The sequence below is a fragment of the Bos grunniens genome, chromosome 7 (genome assembly GCF_055505025.1).
Source record: "Bos grunniens cultivar Pamir isolate PY7600 chromosome 7, Bosgru_T2T1.0, whole genome shotgun sequence".
Taxonomy (NCBI): Eukaryota; Metazoa; Chordata; class Mammalia; order Artiodactyla; family Bovidae; genus Bos; species Bos grunniens.
This window is the reverse complement of record NC_141171.1, coordinates 12,880,851-12,898,127: the sequence shown is the minus strand read 5'-3', so window position 1 is coordinate 12,898,127 and position 17,277 is coordinate 12,880,851. Positions and strand designations below refer to the sequence as shown.

General features: G+C 56.2%; 4 protein-coding genes across 7 annotated transcripts; 2 read left to right on the top strand and 2 right to left on the bottom strand.

The window, feature by feature from the left end:
* On the top strand, positions 1 to 4,142 carry WDR83 (WD repeat domain 83). The gene is made up of 9 exons (XM_086409048.1): positions 1 to 145; positions 225 to 345; positions 430 to 535; positions 795 to 843; positions 926 to 1,052; positions 2,391 to 2,458; positions 2,549 to 2,657; positions 2,742 to 2,856; positions 3,840 to 4,142. Exons 1-9 carry the CDS (start codon positions 43 to 45, stop codon positions 3,987 to 3,989), a joined length of 948 nt encoding a protein of 315 aa, XP_086265174.1. The 5' UTR covers positions 1 to 42; the 3' UTR covers positions 3,990 to 4,142.
* Positions 4,034 to 7,818, bottom strand: DHPS (deoxyhypusine synthase). Of its 3 annotated transcripts, none has more exons than XM_086409041.1 (9): positions 7,408 to 7,818; positions 6,679 to 6,843; positions 6,366 to 6,487; positions 6,182 to 6,278; positions 6,016 to 6,102; positions 5,485 to 5,590; positions 5,301 to 5,404; positions 4,334 to 4,459; positions 4,034 to 4,249 (listed from the first exon to the last, which is right to left on the bottom strand). In XM_086409041.1, exons 1-9 carry the CDS (start codon positions 7,612 to 7,614, stop codon positions 4,154 to 4,156), a joined length of 1,110 nt encoding a protein of 369 aa, XP_086265167.1. In that variant the 5' UTR covers positions 7,615 to 7,818; the 3' UTR covers positions 4,034 to 4,153. The 3 variants fall into 3 exon arrangements, with proteins under 3 accessions (XP_086265167.1, XP_086265169.1, XP_086265170.1); XM_086409043.1 differs by lacking the exon at positions 7,408 to 7,818 and adding an exon at positions 6,968 to 7,346; XM_086409044.1 differs by lacking the exon at positions 7,408 to 7,818 and adding an exon at positions 6,968 to 7,317 and having other exon boundaries at positions 6,679 to 6,839.
* Positions 7,819 to 11,016: 3,198 nt separating this feature from the next.
* On the top strand, positions 11,017 to 11,323 carry GNG14 (G protein subunit gamma 14). Its single transcript, XM_086409058.1, is given in 3 exon segments — positions 11,017 to 11,116; positions 11,119 to 11,205; positions 11,208 to 11,323. Coding segments are annotated over 3 exon segments (303 nt in total).
* An 845-nt stretch (positions 11,324 to 12,168) lies between these two features.
* FBXW9 (F-box and WD repeat domain containing 9) lies at positions 12,169 to 17,092 on the bottom strand. Of its 2 annotated transcripts, XM_086409040.1 has the most exons (10): positions 16,607 to 17,092; positions 15,347 to 15,486; positions 15,140 to 15,268; positions 13,849 to 13,961; positions 13,672 to 13,763; positions 13,191 to 13,339; positions 12,988 to 13,101; positions 12,768 to 12,857; positions 12,615 to 12,680; positions 12,169 to 12,541 (listed from the first exon to the last, which is right to left on the bottom strand). In XM_086409040.1, exons 1-10 carry the CDS (start codon positions 17,013 to 17,015, stop codon positions 12,467 to 12,469), a joined length of 1,377 nt encoding a protein of 458 aa, XP_086265166.1. In that variant the 5' UTR covers positions 17,016 to 17,092; the 3' UTR covers positions 12,169 to 12,466. The 2 variants fall into 2 exon arrangements, with proteins under 2 accessions (XP_086265166.1, XP_086265165.1); XM_086409039.1 differs by having other exon boundaries at positions 12,169 to 12,680.
* Positions 17,093 to 17,277: the final 185 nt, after the last annotated feature.

The following is a 17,277-nucleotide window of genomic DNA, read 5'->3' as shown; positions in this document are numbered from 1 at the left end:
GTGCCGGCGCGTGTAAGGTGGCGAGGAAGGGGAAGCCGAAGGATGGCTTTCCCTGAGCCAAAACCGCGGGGCCCCGAGCTGCCGCAGAAACGGTTGAAGACGTTGGACTGCGGGCAGCGGGCGGTTCGAGCTGTGCGATTTAATGGTGAGCGCCTTGATCTTTCCGAGTCCTCCTCCCGCCTCCTAAGGTCGACGGCCCAGTAACCCCCCCTGGTATTCCCCAGTGGATGGCAATTACTGTCTGACTTGCGGCAGCGACAAGACCCTGAAGCTGTGGAACCCGCTGCGGGGGACGTTACTGCGGACGTACAGCGGCCACGGCTACGAGGTGCTGGATGCGGCTGGGTGAGCCGGGGGGCCAAGGCGGGATCGGGGCGCTGAGGCCAGGAACAGAAGTAGATGCTAAATATTCTGTGCTCTGCCTTCTAGCTCCTTTGATAACAGCAGTCTTTGCTCTGGAGGTGGGGACAAGGCGGTGGTGCTGTGGGATGTGGCGTCAGGGCAAGTCGTGCGGAAATTCCGGGGCCACGCGGGGGTGAGTGCAAGCAAGAAGGGGTCTCATTAAAGCAAATCTGATTAGCATGTGGGTGGTAACAGGGATCCGCTCCGCCCCCCCCCCACGCAATTACAGCGCAAGGATCCTTCCCCATGGCCCCCACTTCATCAAGCCCCATCCTTGCAGTTCCCCCCAACTCTTTGATCTCCCTTACCCTTAACCTTTTTCCCTTGCTTTAACTTGCACTGGGAACCCTGCTTTTGTCCTCATCCTCTAAGCGGCAGTTCCTGTTTCACAGAAGGTGAACACAGTGCAGTTTAATGAAGAGGCCACAGTTATCCTGTCTGGTGAGTCCAGGGCCTTGGCAGGTGGGCCCAGGAGACTGCCTCCGCCCTCTAAACCTGATCCACCTTCATGCTGGCCTTACAGGCTCTATCGATTCCACCATCCGCTGCTGGGACTGTCGCTCTCGGAAACCTGAGCCAGTACAGACGCTGGACGAAGCCAGAGATGGTATATCCAGCGTGAAGGTGTCAGACCATGAGGTCCTCGCAGGGTGAGTGGGACCAGGACCTTGTCGCTCGCCAGGTGCCACCGAGGTTCACAGTTGTCTCTGTATTTAGATTAAAAAATCTACTCTCCTCATTGTGCTCATAAGGCCCTGCATGGTCTGGTCTCTGTTGTGCTCTCAGCTTTTATGTGGTTGTTGTTCAGACACTAAGTCGTGTCCAACTCTTTTTGACCCCATGCACTGTAGCACTCCAGGCTTCCCTGTCCTTCACTATCTTCTGGAGTTTGCTCAAACTCGTGTCCATTGAGTCAGTGATGCCATCCAACTATCTCATTCTCTGTCGCACCCTTCTCTTGCCCTCAATCTTTCCCAGCATCAGTGTCTTTTCCAATGAGTCGGCTCTTGGCATCAGGTGGCCAAAGGATTGCAGCTAATTTCTGTTAAATATACCACACATGCTTCCACTCTGGGACCGACATGCAATTGCCCTTTCTCCACCTGGACTGTTCTATACTACTTGGAGTGTATCTGAGCACCTCCTACAGGTCCCATTTTTAGTCAGCATACAGCAGTGAACAAGATAGAAAAACAAGGAAAACCCCTGCCTACATAGATTTGACAGTCTAGCTGCAGGAGACAATTAAAAAAAAAAAAATTCCCATGCAGGGCTGCCCAAGTGTTCCCACAACCTGAGGGAGTGCTGATCCCACCACTGGGGGTGTTTGGACTGCTTGGCCTGTCAGCCCACCCAGTTCCCACACATCCCCCCCTTGAACTGAACATGGTTGGCTCCTTTCTCAGCCTCAAGCCTCAATTCCAGTGTCACCTCCTGGGAGCTGATGCCCCTCAGTCCACGAGGTTCCACTTTGGCAGCAAGTGCTCCTGGCTTGGTAGCAGCTGTATTCCAAGTCTCTGTACAGGGTCTGGCCCAGAGAGGGAGCTCAGTGGAAAGCAGAAACAGATGGAATGGGACTTGATTGGCCCTTGGGTCTGTGTCTTAAAGCCATTGCCTCAGAATTCCACTTTTTTTTTTTTTATATTTATTTTTAATTTACTTATTTGGCTGCATCGGGTCTTAGTTGCAGCATGTTGGATGTAGTTCTCTGACCAGGGATTGAACCCAGGCCCCCTGCATGGAGAGCTCAGAGTCTTAGCCACTGGACCACCTGGGAAGACCCAGAATTCCACTCTTGAGTTCACGTCAGTGTGTTTTCCGTGGCCGATCCTAAGCATGACGTGGCAGTGAAGGGTACTGGGAAGGATAGGTGCTAGCCTTGCCCTCGGGCCCCTGGCCAGGTGAAGAGGATACAGGGACACCAAAGCTGGCACCCTGGACCTACAGGCCCCTGCAAGTGCTTCAGCTGCAGCCGCCCTGTCTTGCAGTTCCGTAGATGGCCGGGTGAGGCGCTATGACCTGAGGATGGGGCAGCTCTTCTCAGACTACGTGGGCAGTGAGTGTGGCTGGTGCTGGGGGGCAGGCAGGGAAGGTGGGGACAGCCCAGGGGACCCAGCCTGACATGCCTGCCTTCCCCTGCCCCCAGGCCCCATCACCTGCATCTGCTTCAGCCGGGATGGCCAGTGCACCCTGGTGTCCAGCCTAGACTCTACCTTGCGGCTTCTGGACAAGGACACAGGGGAGCTGCTGGGCGAGTGAGTCCTCAGGAGCGTGGGGCCCCTCCCCCACCCCCAGTGAAGCCCGCCCCTAACACCCGCTCTGACTCCACTCACCCCCAGGTATACGGGCCATAAGAACAAGGAGTATAAGCTGGACTGCTGCCTGAGCGAGCGCGATACACATGTGGTCAGCTGTTCTGAGGACGGGAAGGTGTTCTTCTGGGACCTGGTGGAAGTGAGCCTCCCCACCCCCACTCCACGCTGGGGTGCCTGCCTTGTCCTTACCTGAGTCACTCTCAGGCCTGAACGGGGGGTGGTGTTCTGTTAGAACTGGGGGCTAGAAGGAATGAGAGAATGAAGAAAGAAGGGCAGTCCTGGCAAAGAGCACAGCACATGCCAAAGCTTGGAGGTGTGGCACCCATGTATCGGTCAGGAAATGGAAGTGCTGTGGATGGCAGTGGTGGCAGCAGGATCCAGGTCAGGTGGGGCCACTGGGACTGACCCTCGGGGAGGGAGGGTGGTGATGGCATCTCACCCCAGGTGAGATGGGGCTGTAGTTGTTCAGGAAATCGGAGCCACGTCTGAGCATCCCTGTGATTTCCCCCCGTGAGCCCTGTGAGCTCTGTCCTGATGTGTCTCAGCCTGGTGGGGACGTCAGAATGGGAACTGACCAGCTAGACTTCATGGGGTCAGGGCTGGAGCTTGGCTACAGAAGCCCCTTAGAGGATGAAGGAACTGGAGGGCCCTGGAGAGTTGAGGAGCCAGCTCTCCCTTTGGGAACTCAGAAGGCACCAAGGTTTTGCCTACGTCTCGAGGGTCCAGTAGACTGGCAGTCATCCTGCAAGGGAGGGCACGTGAAAGGACATTTTGCAGGTGGAGAGAAGAACCCAATATGTTGAGACTTGACTGCAGGGTAATAAAAGGAGGGAGCATTGAGGCTCTCAGGTGGGCTGGTGGAGCCCAGATGGCAATCTCTGGGCACAGTCTAAAGGCAGAGCCAAGAGGATTTACTGACAAAAGGACTTGAGATGTACGAGGAAGATCCAAGGTGTCTGACCTGAGCACCTGGAAGGACAACTGACTGATGGGCTCAGTTTGGGACTGATTAAGTTTGCAATGTCTGGGAAGCAATTAGAAGCATTATAATGGAAACCAGGGGAGAGGCGGCCAGGAGGAGGGAGACACACTGATGACCACTGCCCACCCCTCGCTCCACAGGGTGCCCTGGCGCTGGCCCTGCCTGTAGGTCCCGGTGTGGTGCAATCGCTGACCTACCACCCCACAGAGCCCTGCCTGCTGACTGCCATGGGGGGCAGCATCCAGTGCTGGCGGGAGGAGACCTACGAGGCTGAAGGTGCCCCAGGCTGAAGCCAGGGGACCCACTGCCAAGGACAGAGACACAGCCTAAGGAGGACCGCTGAGATCATTTATTCTAGACATGCTGCTGACCAAGAAGTGGGGAGGGGCTGGGTCTGCAAACTAATAAATAGAGGAGGGGGGTGAGGCCTCCCTGGGGCTGCACCGTCCAGTGTTCAGTCCTCATTCTTCTCGGGCGTGAAGGCATCTACCTTCTGGGCAAAGGTTTCAGCCACAAGCAGCGGGAAGACCAAGGAGGCATCAGCATAGACCTATGGAGGGAACCCAGGTGAGCCAGAGGATCCACAGCTGCAGCCTAGGAGACCCTGTGCTCCAGCTGGCTGGCTGACCCTCACCTTGACAGGCTGTGCATCCATCCGGATCTTGCCCCATGAGACAGCTTCATCTGGCCGGGCGCCTGAGTCAGAGCCATCAAACTCCTGGGCAGTGTTGATGTAGACGGCATAGTCAGCGCCATTCCGCTGTGGGGAGGAACAGGATGGGCTGGTCAGCCAGACAGACTCCAGGGCAGGACACTAGCTAAAGGCACAGGGATGTGTCCCAGATAAAGGAAGCCCTTGGTGGCCTTCACTCCAAGGGAAGGGCTCCATGTCAATAACTGGGCCAAGTGGGAGTGTCATGGGATGCTGGGCAGTGGGCGGCTTTGCTCCAGACTCACCTAGGTAGCAAGAGCCCACCCACATCTGCCACCAACTCTAGAGAAGACTTCCACACCTCTTCCCTCTCTATGGTCCCCATCCCAGTCCCACTGTTTGTTCCCCACACAGCAGCCAGAAGGTGCCTATGAGCACCTGAGTGGCCCTCAAGGCCTCGCACTTTGTGGCTGTCACCTCTGGCCTCACCTCCTCTCACTCTCCACTTCACTGGCCTCCAAGATGTGCCTACATCAGGCACCTCAGAACCTTTGCACTGGCCAATCCTGCCAGAAACTCATCTCACGCCCACTCCTTAAGTTAACCACATGGTTCATGGGAGCAGCCCCTGAAAAACCTCTGCTCACAGGTCACACTTCCCAGGAAGTGTTCCCTTTTCTGAATAGCATGCCTTTCTCCTGCCCTCTCATCGTCATCCCTGATTCTTCTTTGTAGCCAATACTGCCACCTGATGTACATGTCACCTTGTCACTGGTTTGCTGTTCATCTCCCCACTAGAACATCAGTTCCAGGAGGGCAGGTATCTTGGCTTGTCTAGTCCACAACTGTTTCCCAGCACATGGCATGGGCCTAGTACACAGGCCTGTCTGCACAGCAGGCACGAGTACCACCCCCCACTAGGGGCCACACAGTCTGCATCCCTGCTCACCATGAGGTTGGCATTGGCGATGTGGTGCTTGACCATGCCACCACCCAGGATGATCATCCCCGTACGCTTGGCGAAGATGGCCTGTGTGTTGATGAGCTTGAGGTCTGGGGGAGAGGGCTGAGTCAGGCCACCGCAGGCCCAGGCAGCCCTCCTCCCTTGCTCCTCTGCAGCCCCAACATCTTACCCTCAACAATGTCCAGGACCAGACCTGGGTTCTTATAGGAGTGGAAGAAGATCATGTCACCCAGCGAGCCATCTGTGAGTGCCGGGCTCAACACAGGAATATGGTTCTAGGAAAGAGCAAGACGGGGGGGCCGGATCTAAGCCCTGTAGGTGCAGCCTGCAGGTGTTTCCTCTCTGCCTGATTCTGGGCAGGGAGCTTAACTTCACTTGGGCCTGGCACATGAAGAATGGTATTCTTGTTTTTCTGATTGCTGGACCCCAGAGCCTCTGAGGAGCATGGGGCCTTCCAAGAGTCCCCATGGGAGCTGCTAAGTATTGCCCAACTGCTTCCCAGCAGTCTAGGAGTAGAGCCAGAATGCCAGATCCACAGTCAATAGCTGTGGGACCTCAGACAAACTGCCTAACTTCTCTGTTTCTGAGGCTCCTTATGTAGGAGCAGGGATGAGGAGACTAGTACCAACTACCCAGGTGGCTGTGAAAATGAAACAACACATGCCAAAGCCTGGCATTTTTGCCCCCGCCGGTCCCTCACCTTCTGGGCCCAGTAATACACGGACTCTGGGTTGTTTATCTCCTTGCCAAGCCGGGCGATCATCTTGGAAGGTGTCCACTTCACACCCTAGGAGGAGACATTGGCTTCAGGCAGCAGCGCCTCCCCTGACGCACCCTCCCCCAGCCCCAGGTTGCTCCAGCCTCACCTCTGTGTTCTGCTCCAGCACCATCTGGTCCAGAATGGGCATCAACCAGTCCTCAAACTTGCAGTAATTGTCATTGGGCACCAGCAAGTTTCCAATCCTGGGGACAGAAGGTGGATGGGCATCAGGGCCCAGGACCCTCAGCCTGCCTCCCTTACTCAGCACCGCTCAGCCCCCACCCACCCACCTGTTGATCCCGTTCTCACGTAGCTCCTTCCCCCTGAGGCTGAACTCGCCCAGGTATGTGGGCGCCAAGCACTTGATGAAATCCTCCTCCACACCCCCAGCTGTGGTCACCAAGACGTCCACCTGCAGCCACAAGGCAGTGAAGTTATCCCAAGCAGAACTCCTAACTCCCAACTCTCATCCATTGACCCCTGTGGGGAGCTCTGCTGCAAAACAAAACTGACCCATATCTTCCTGTCTCACTTAAATGACCAGTAACCTTATTGCCCATTAAGACCCAGAGAGCCCAAGGCCACACCCCCACCAGGTCCCACCATGTTGTGCTGCACGAGGTAACGGATAGTCTCACGGATGCCTGAACTGATGAGGTTGGATGTGTAGCCCAGAAAAATGGTGCAGCCGGTGAGTGGGCGTCGGCTCTGGGTCAAGTCTGCATGTTGGTCTTCATCCTCGGATAGCGGCTCGAGTTTCTTCTCTATCTAGGTAAGGGCAGAGTTGAATTAACCTCTGGCTCCAAATTCCACCCCAAGGACCCGCGGCGGGTTTTGGTGTCAGACTCCCCGCCCAGGCTCTGACCACTCAGGGACAGAGAAACACTTCTACCTGGTACAGGGGAAGGAACACCCCTGTGTAGGCTCCGCCCTGTTCACAGCCCAAGTCTCAGGTCACATGCTTAGGCTTTGCCCCTTTTCAGGAATCCGAGAGCATCACTTTTTCAGGCCCGACCCCTCTCCCCACCGGGAAAAGCAAACCCAAGCTCAGGTCCGGGCGGGTGTAAGGGTCCACCTCCAATTCCTGGCTCAAATGCACTCTCTAGCCCAGGCTCCGCCCCTTCCATAATACCTTCACCTGTTACCTATAACGCCCGCTCCCCGCCCCAGAATCAGTCCCAACCACTCCCCAGCACAAAACTCCCGGGCCCCATACTCTCTCCCACTATTGGACGAAGAACACACCTCCCAGAGAAGTCCCGCCCCCAGCTACTGCTGGATGCTACTGGAGGCCACGCCCCCTCAACCCAGGAAGCCTCACCCAGGCCTCACCATGGCGTTGACTTGCTGTACCGCGCGCCCGAAGTTGGTGGCTTGGAAACCAGTGGTGCTGAAAGCCTCTAGCAGTGCGCGATAGTCCACGCCACGGTTGAAGTCGTAGCCCCGGACCTGCGCGGTCTCGAACGGCAGTGCCGAACTGTGCTTCAGCACGGCGGCCAGTGCCGCCGCGGGCACCTCCCTCTCCTGGGGACCCTCCATTGTCCTGCAGCTGCACTCTCAAGTCAGAGCCGCCCCAGGCCAGCCCTCTGGCGGCCTCGAACTGCTCTAGGCCCCGGCACGCACTTCAGTAGGAGATTCAAGGCCTGGGGAAAACCTGGGGAGGGCCGGAAGATGTTTGATCACATGACCCGCCGCGCCCGGAATCAAGGGTGCGGCCATCTTGTCTTGTACAGTCCGTAATACGGAAGCCGCGGGGAGCCATTATTTATATTCCGTATGTTCCCAGCCGCCGATGAATGATTTTTACTTTTACTGCCGCCTGCTGGAAACCCACCGCGTTGCGTGGAGCTTACCGGTTCGTGTCTACCCTCTCAGAGAGAGAATGGTTTCTCAGACGTTGCCGTTAGACGGAATTCGAATCACCAGGAGGTATCAGACAGTTTCTGCCTCGGAGAGTCTCTCGTCAAATTGGAACAGTGATCGCTGTTCGTGTCTTGCAAGTCTCCTGAGCCTCCATATGCAGCATAACCCCTGGTCTTCTGTCTCTGGCAGCTGAGCTGCCATATCCTCTTTGAAGTCTTCCTTGACTTTCCTCTGGGTCAGGGATCTCCTGTGGGACCCAGGGCTGATATCTCTTTCCCTCTAGCGAGCCTGTGAGATGCTAGAGGGTGGGGGTCTATGATCTTATGGGTCCTCCTAACCATACATAGGGTTTAGTCCAGTGAGACCCCTGTAATCACTCACTCTACAATTTATGGAGTCTGCACTATATACTGTGTGCTTCCCTGGTGGCTCAGTGGTAAAGAATTCATCTGCCAATGCAGGAGACACGGGTTTGACACCTGGGTCGGAAAGATGCCACATGCCTCCGAGCAACTAAGCCCATGTGCCACAATATTGAGCCTGGGAGCCACAACTACTGAAACCCACGTGCCCTAGAGCCCATGCTTTGCAAGAAGCCACCAAAATGAGAAGCCTCCACACCACAATGAAGAGTACCCAGAGACCGGGTAGCAATGAGGTAGAAATATTCCAGCACTGCCAAAAATAATAAATAATTTTTTAAAGAAAAACCCTCTTATTGTGGCTTCCCAGTAAGAGTAATACTCGGGCTCTTCCCTGTGGCCTAAGAAGGCACTGACTTGCCTACCCTCATCCCCTACCACTTGGCCGCACTCACTTTTCTCCAGCTCCACTAACCTGACTGTTCTAGAGCCCAATAAGCTCTTTGCTGACCAAGGGGCAGTGCACTTGCTGCTCTCTCTGCCTGGAACACCTGCTTCCCCAGCTCCTCCTCCTCTGGGCCTCAATCCAAATGTCACCTCCTCCAAGAGGCCTGCCCTGACCACCTGCTCTTGCTCTTACCTTGCTTTTGTTTTTCACAGTGCAGGATATATTCTGTTTGCTGCTGTTCATCCCTCCCTGCCATCCAGCTCTGTGAAGGCAGGATCATGTCTGGTTTCACTGCTATTCTTTTCAGTCTGTGCAGTGCTGGGCACACATTGGGATCTCAGCAAAAATGGATGAAACACACACAAAGACGTCAAGGTGATCCATGAAGAATGAAGGAGGGATTGAAAAGGATTCAGAGAGGACAGTAGGTGCCAGACCAGGCAGGGCCCTGTGGGCTGTAGTAAGGAGGGTGGGTTTTATTCTCAGGGGCTGAAAAACCATAGGAGAGTTTTTAAAATGAAAAACTGATTTATTTTCTCCAATTTATAAAACTGTGGTAGAATACACATAACATGAAATTAACATTGTAACCTTTTTTTTTTTTTTTTTTTTTAAGAAAGAAAGCTCTGTAGTCTGTCTCTTCTTTAAAAGATACTTATTTGACTGCACTGGGTCTTACTTGCAACATGTTGTATCTTTAGTCATGGCAGGAGGGATCTAGTTCCCTGGGATTGAACCCAGGCCCCCTGCATTGGGAATGTGGAGTCTTAGCCACTGGACCACAGGGAAGTCCCCCACTGTAACCATGTTTAAGTCCACAGTTCAGAAGCATTAAGTACCTTTACATTGTTATACAACCATCACCTCCTTCATCTCAAGAACTCTTTCATCTTCCCAAACTGAAACTTTGTACCCATTAAACACAACTCCCCATCCCCCCTTTTCCTCAGCAACTGGCATTCTGCTTTCTGGGATTTGACTACTCCTACCTCACATAAGGGGAATCATGTATTAGCTGTCATTTTGTGACTGGTTTATCTCACTTAGCAGAATGTCCTCAAGTTTCATCCATGTTGTAATGTGATTTAACAGATCCCACTGACTTACTGGAGTAGAATGGGGTCAGGCTGTGCAGGGCAGGGGAGACCAGGCAACTGCACTGGTCCAGGCAAACTGAGATGGGGGGGCAGGACCCCAATGCTACCAACAGGGTGGGGAGAAGTGACCAGTCTGACAACCTAATTTGAAAGTTCATCTATAAACTGCACGGTGAGCTCTGTTCAATACTCTGTAATGACCTATATGGGAAGAGAATATTAAAAAAAAAAAAAAAAAAACAACTGGATATATGTGTATGTATAACTGATTCACTTTGCTGCGCAGAAACTGACCCAGCATTGTAAATCAACTATTCCAATAAAAAATTATTAATTAAAAACAAAGAAAGTTGTTCTGACGGCTCTTGATGAAGGATTAAATGTAGGAATACTGGAAGAAAGGAATAAAGGAGTTAAAGATTGGAACCAGGGCAGCTGGGTGGATGGTGGTGAATTTGGGGGATGGAGGTTTGGGGTTGGGGGAGAGGATCCAGAGTCCAACTTTGGCCAGGTTAGGTGAGAGACAACTGAGAGGTGGGGGTGATGGACCGAGGAGGGAGGAGGGTCCTCATGCGGGTCAGAGGTCAGGGAAGGGGCTGGGACACAGGGGAAGCCATCAGTATAAGTGAGTGAATTGAGTCATCTGTGGATAAGGGCCCTGGGTCATGAGTATAGACAGACACAGGAGAGGCAGGGCTGCACCTGAACCAGGGTTCACGCTGTGCCTCCTCATGTCAGAGGAGGAGCCAGTTAGCAGGGGATCAAGCAGATCTGTGACAGCCTGGGGCTCCTACACTCCCCCAGTAAAGGTGACACATGACAGAGCAGCCACTGGGCCTCCTGGGGCAGGGACCCCTTTGGCCTCGACAGCTGCTGTTGCCGCTGGTGACATTTCACTCCGTGAATGTCCTGGCTTCAAAGTCTCTGCAGGCATTGTGGGGGGTTGGGGGGGGTGTTGGAGAGGCTGGGCTGGGGGAGGGCTCCAGAGTGGGGCCGCAGGAGGAGGACCGAGCAGCCAGGAGTCAGCCGGAGTCTTCAGTTGAGGTACATGGTCCTGATGGGTTGGGGAGCAGCCACCCCCATGCCTCAGGCACCAGGGACATAGGAGGAGGCAGGAGCTTGGGGTTTGGGGTGCAGCCTGCTGCCTGTGGCTCTGCTCACCCTCCCTCAGATGTCCAGCAAGGTGACCATTGGCAGTGACATTGGGCAAGCCCGCCGGGCCGTGGAGCAGCTGCGGATGGAGGCAGGCATTGACCGCGTGAAGGTGAGGACCAGGGTGAGGCGGGCGCATCTGAGAGAGCAGGGCAGGTGGACGGCCCAGCCCAGGTCGGGCTAACCGGGCTGGTCTGCAGGTATCCAAGGCAGCTACCGACCTGCTGCAGTTCTGCACAGAGCAGGCCAAGAGCGACCCCTTTCTCGTGGGCATCCCAGCCGCCACCAACCCCTTCAAGGAGAAGAAGCCCTGCGCCATCCTGTGAACCCTGCAGCCCGGACCGCCCAGGGGGCCTCAATAAAGATGAAGTGAGTGCTCCTCAGGGCATGGCTTGGCCAAGCTTCCGTGGTGGACTTTGGGTTTGTAGGGACCAGGTGTGGGGTGTGCCTGGCCCAGCCTCCCTCCTCACCCACGCCAGGGTCACGGCCACAGAGGCACACCCTGGACCCTGAATAGAGGAGCATGCCCCTCCCTCACCTACCCCTTCCCTGACTGCCCCCCTCCCCACGGCCCAGGGGGTAGCATTAGCAGACGCCCGGTCCCTCTGCCCAAACACCCAGGGTTAGAGTCCCGATCTATGTATCAGCGCGTGTCACACACACACACACACACAGTTCACACACGCAGGTACCATCATACAGACAAGTGCCACTTCTCAAGTGTCTCCCTCCCCCTCACAGAAAGCACAGGAGACGCAGTCTCGATCCCTGGGTTGGGAAGATCCCCTGAAGAAGGAAATGGCAACCCACTCCAGTATTCTTGCCTGGAAATCCCACAGACAGAGGAGCCTGGAGGGCTACAATCCATGGGGTCACAAACAGTCAGACACGACTGAGCAACTAAACAACAACAGCAAACCGCATATACAGCCTGACTGGCCTCCCTGGGGACATTCGGGCACACATGATCCCTGAAATGCACCCGGGCAGGCACAGGCGCACCCAGAACCCGCCCCCCCCACCCCCCCACCACAAACGCACACACAGCAGTGGCTGTCGTCCAGGCTTTCAGGCCCCATCTCACAGACACACACCCACCCCTGGTACCCTGGCCCCAAGCAGGGAGGGACAGAGCCCTCAGGTGACACCAGGCTCATACTCCAGGCCGGAGCACCAGTACAGCAGGTTTATTTCTTTGCTCTCAAGGCAGAGCCTGCATCCAAATCATAACAAAAACAGGGCCCGAGGGTGGGGACCAGCCCCCTTGGGTGGGCCGGAACACAAAGCTCACCTCCCCTGGCGTGGGGCCCAGCCCAGGGACCCCACATGGCCATGGCCAGGACCCCTTGTGCCATAGGCTTGTGGGGCAGGGCAGAGGCAGCACCAGCATGGGGGAAGGTCCCCGCCCCCGAGAACAGAGGTCATGGCCCCACCTGCCGGTAGGCAGACCCACATCCACATCCACCTGCTCAGGCCTGCAGCCTCCAGACCTCCAGTGACAGGCCCCCAGAGGCAGCCACCACCAGGTTGCCCTCGGCACAGATCTGTGAGGACAGGGACAGGAGGAGTCAGGGGTGCTCTCGGTGGGCGGGGGCGGCGCGTGGGACAGGGCCTTACCCCATTCAGCACATTGTGGTGGCTTCGAGTGCAGATGGTCCTTGGTGGGTCTGTGGGCACGTGTACCTGGTGAGGGGCAGTGGGCAAAGGTCATGGGACGTGTCCCCGACAGTTGAGGGTGGGTAGAGAAGAGGCACTGTCCTGGGCCCTCACCCGGATGGTCTTGTCGGTGGACGTGGTGTACAAGGCCCCCAGGGAGTGCTTGATCCCCGTGATCTGAGACCTGTGGCCCACATCAAAGGACTGGGGGAGGGAGGGACAGGTGACACTCAGGTGTGGCTCTCCCTAGGCCAGTGCCCCACTGCCCCCCAGGGGTTAAGAGGCGGGGAGGCAGCCCAGGGAGAGTCGGGCAGGGGCGAGGGCCTCGGCAGACCCGGACAAGCTGGAAGCAGCCACTGCGGTTGGCAAAGACGTGCAGTAGGCCCTGGTTATCGCCAGCCCAGAGCTGAGGTTCCTGGTAGGACATGCAGAGCAGGTAGGAGTCCAGCTGCAGGAGGGACGGAGATGGAGTGGCTCAGGCCAGTCCAGGCCACTCCACACAGCCCCGGCCCCCTGGGCCCCCGGGGGATGGCCCACCTGCAGCCGCTGCAGGACACTGTTGGCCCGGCGGTCAAACACCACGAGCGTGTGGTCCTCGCTGCCTGAGATGATGTGCCGGTCGTCTGCCAGCAGTGCCAGCACGGCGCTGGAGTGCAGCCGCCGGCTCTTCAGCAGGGCTGGGCCAACTTTGCAGGTGAGGGGCCAGGGAGGAAAGCAACATCAGAGCCCCCTCGGAGGCCCCCCTGGACCCCAGATCTCCATCCTCTGTGGCTTCCTCTGGGGGCCTTCCAGTCCATCACCCCATCCCACGTGGAGACAGGGCTTCCTCTGCCCCTAGTATCCCCACGCAGCAGTCACCTTGTGGCCCCCAGCACAACACAGGCCACTTGGAGTGGCCAGCCTCTGGTTGTGTGATTGTTACCCAAGTCAGACTGTGAGGACCAAGTGTTTCTTTTCCCAAAATGACCCTGGAGACCCCAGGCAGCCCTGCTGTCCCCACCTAGGCCCCAGGGCCCACCTCTGGGATCGTAGACGGTCACCTTCTTGTCATAGGTGCCGGTCACCAGGATATCTGGCCGGTAGGACAGGCACAGAACAGCTGCCTTGCCCCTGGGGACACACAGACCACAGAGCTGGGGAAGGGGCCGGACAGAGCACTGCCCACCCAGGCCCTCCTGCCCAGGTCCCCTCACACTTTATCTCGCCAAACTGCTGCCCGTCAGCCGCCATGTCCCAGAGCTTCACTGTGCTGTCCCAGGAACCGGAGCACACTCGGTGGTCCAGCGCTGCCAGTGACCACACCCAGCCCTGTGGGACCAGACCCATGTCCTGTGATCTTCCCCATTTCACAGAACCCAGAGTGAGTCAGCATGAGGAGAGATTAGAGCTCAGGTCTGCGGGTCTGACTTCAGAACCGAAAGACCTGCACGTTGTTGTTGTGGTTTACTTGCTAAATCATGTCCGACTCTTTGAAATCCCATGGACTGTAGCCTACCGGGCTTCTCTGTCCATGGAATTATCCAGGCAAGAATACTGAATGGATTGCCATTCTTTCTCCAGAGGAACTTCCAGACCCAGGGATCGAACTCATGGCTCCTGCATTGCAGGCAGATTCTTTACTGCTGAGCTACCAGGGAAGCCCAAAACATGTACACCCCCACCTAATAATGTTCCTAAATCAAGTACTGCAGAGCCTTAGCACCAGCACAGGTTGAGGCCACATGACAATGTGATTAAGAATAGGACCTCCACAGAAATTCTGTGGTGGTCCAATGTCTAAGGCTCCAATGCAGGCGGCCTGGGTTTGATCCCTGGTCAGGGAACTAGATTCCACGTATCTGTAAACCCGACATCTGAGCACCTACTCTATATGAGCCTGAGTGAAGCTCTTAATGCATAGTCACCTCATTCAACCTCATCCTAATTGACACTGGACAGAAGCAGTAAGTGAGGCCCAGAGAAGTCATATATGACTTTGACTTTACCCAAAGTCACACAAACAATAGCAGACCAAGATTGAAATCTATGAGGTCTGGAACTTTCCTGGGGGCACAGTGGATAGAAATCCACCTACGAATGCAAGGGACACAGGTTCAATTCCTGGTCTGGGAAGATTCCACATGTCAAGAAGCAACTAAACCCACGCACCACAACTACTGAAGCCCATGCGCCCTAAAGTCTCACACTGCAACTACTGAGCCCATGTGCTGCAATTACTAAATAAACCTGCTCTCACCTAGAGCCTGTGCCTCGCAACAAGAAAAGCCACCGCAGTGAGAAGCCTGAGCACTTCAACAAAGAGTAGCCCCGGCTCGCCACAACTAGAAGCCAGAGCGCAGCAATGAAGACCCAGCATAACCAAAAAATTAATAAAAATTAAAAAAAAATAAATCAATGAGCTCTGGTGCCAAAACCCATGCCCTCAGCCACAGTAGCCTGCCCAGGCCTCCTAGCTCCTACCTTTGCCTGATCTCCTATCCCCTCACCTTGTGAGTGCTGTTCTTCTGGGTCCCCAGGGTCTTGACCAGAACCCTGCTGGGCTCCACCCCCAGCTGCTGCAGGTCCCACAGGTTGACATTGCGATCTCGGGAGCCAGACAGGCAGAGTGTCCCACCCTGGGAGAGGAGTGAGGTGGTGTGGTAGGGGTCACCCTGGCCCCCCACTGCCAGGCCCTCCACCAACCCCTGTCTCACCTGAAGCAGCAGCACCGAGTCAATGGAAGCAAAGTGCCCATCGGCTAGGCAGAAGTACTCAGCCCTGCGCCCATCATCTGCCCAACGCGACAGGTGCTGCTCCAACTCAATGCAGGCCGTCGGCCAGTCAAAGTCCTCCTCTGTGGGATGCAATACCAGGGTCCCCAGTGGGCAGGAACCCTGCCACCCACTCCAGCTTTCCAAGCTCACCACTGGCTTCTGGGGAGCAGAAGACTTGGAGAGAATCCCACTTGGATCCCTTACCCCACCCAAGGAAGCCCAGGCTCTAGCTTTGGGACCACCAGCCCACCCACCTGCCATGCAGGTCTAAGGCTGCTCCTTACCGTTTCCAGATATTGGGTAACTGGAGCCCCAGGATCACCTTCCCAGGCCTCATTCTCCAACCTCAGGATGTTAAAGTCCTGCCTCATCCCTGGCTGTGGTCCAACCTCAGCTTCACCCTCCCTACCCCTTTGGCTGGGCACAAGAGTTAGGACTACATAACTAACCCTTCTTGTTTTGGCCACCTGAACCAGACTCATGGAAGTGTTCCCCAAAATCAGTATCCCAAACCTGGGACCCTTGTCAAGGAGCAGAACCCAAGCCCTTGACCCAAACATCTATATTTTAATCAAGCTGTTCAGTAAAGTCCCATCAATTCAAGACCAGCAGGCTGCATTATCCTCTAGGGACCAAAGACTTTGGTGGCAGAAGGAATGACCACCAGCCCTTGTCTGAGATCACAGGTTAGACCCTGAACTTGAGGATCTGTGACTGCTGGTATCAGAGATCCCAACCTCTAAACCATAGCTTAGGTTCAAGGGTTGTAGGCTCTGGACCTGTGTCCATGTCTCACCCTCACCTAGGCCAAGACTCTAGGGGTAAGGGACTTTTACATTACCAGTTGCTGCCTTAGCATCTACACCCAGAACCTGGGGATTCTTGGTCTTACTTTGAGCACCAAGCAGCCTGACAGCCTGAGACTTTAAGTCGCTGTAGCAACCCCCGGCCTGAGAATCATTGGATCTTGAGTTCAGGGACCCCAGTTATCCAGGTAGATTTCTATAGCCTCAGGATCCCAAGTATCTGCCTCATGGTTCACCCAGAGGTCAGGAGCTTTGGTACTACCAGTAACTACCTCAGCCACCCTGAACCAGGACAGCCAGGGAGTTTTCTCCAGTGGGTGTGCTCACGACACCCTAGACCCCTTCCCCCTCGCCCCAGGCCTGACTTGGGCAGGCGACCCCCGGGCGCGCGCACCTTCCACCACTGGGTAGGGCGCCCGTACGCGGCGCTGCGCGCGTAGCCTCCAGGTGACACGGTCACGCACGAGGTCGCGCAGCGCGTGGCAAACGCGTGGCAGGACATGGAGCACGAGGCGCGCGTCGAGGTAGGCGCAGATCTCGAGCAGCAGCTCCGGGGGTAGGCTCAGCAGGCCCGGAACTGCCACAGTCGGGCCCTTGGACGCGGCCCGCGGTTCCAGAGCGCCAAAGGACACCGTGGGCGCGGGCAAAGGAGGGGCGCGCGGGGGTGCCAGCCCGAGTTTTGGAGGACTGAGCACGCGGGCCACGTAAGCCTCGGCCTGCGCGTCGGGGTCAGGCTCCAGCTCCGGGTCCGAGTCATCGTCCCAGGCGTGGGGATCGTCGCGCGGCCCTGGAGGCAGCTCCATGGCGACCGGGTGGGCGCGGCTGGCCCTGCTCTGTCAGACTCAGAGCCCGCGTCCTGTCTCCTAGGCAGCACGAGGGCACTTCCGGCGCTGCCTGATGACGTTAGGCGCCAGCCGGAACCAAGCAACCCGCGTGGAAACTGGTCGCGTGCTGGATGCGGGCTCCTCGGAAAGGTCTAGTTCTTAAGCTGCGTCGACCTTGGACTGGAAAAATCCTGATTCCTGGTTCCTGCGTTTATTAAACTAGCATGTCTGATGTTGCTGA

Coding starts and splice junctions, on each gene's coding strand:
- WDR83 (XM_086409048.1), top strand. CDS start 43: ATGGCTTTCCCTGAGCCAAAACCGCGGGGCCCCGAGCTGCCGCAGAAA. Junction 346..429: donor GAGGTGCTGGATGCGGCTGG/GTGAGCCGGGGG, acceptor TCTGCCTTCTAG/CTCCTTTGATAACAGCAGTC. Junction 2,857..3,839: donor TCTTCTGGGACCTGGTGGAA/GTGAGCCTCCCC, acceptor CTCGCTCCACAG/GGTGCCCTGGCGCTGGCCCT.
- FBXW9 (XM_086409039.1), bottom strand. CDS start 17,015: ATGGAGCTGCCTCCAGGGCCGCGCGACGATCCCCACGCCTGGGACGAT. Junction 15,269..15,346: donor ACTCGGTGCTGCTGCTTCAG/GTGAGACAGGGG, acceptor CTCCTCTCCCAG/GGTGGGACACTCTGCCTGTC. Junction 13,340..13,671: donor GACCGTCTACGATCCCAGAG/GTGGGCCCTGGG, acceptor TCACCTGCAAAG/TTGGCCCAGCCCTGCTGAAG.
- DHPS (XM_086409041.1), bottom strand. CDS start 7,614: ATGGAGGGTCCCCAGGAGAGGGAGGTGCCCGCGGCGGCACTGGCCGCC. Junction 5,591..6,015: donor TGTATTACTGGGCCCAGAAG/GTGAGGGACCGG, acceptor GCTCTTTCCTAG/AACCATATTCCTGTGTTGAG. Junction 4,250..4,333: donor TGGATGCACAGCCTGTCAAG/GTGAGGGTCAGC, acceptor TTCCCTCCATAG/GTCTATGCTGATGCCTCCTT.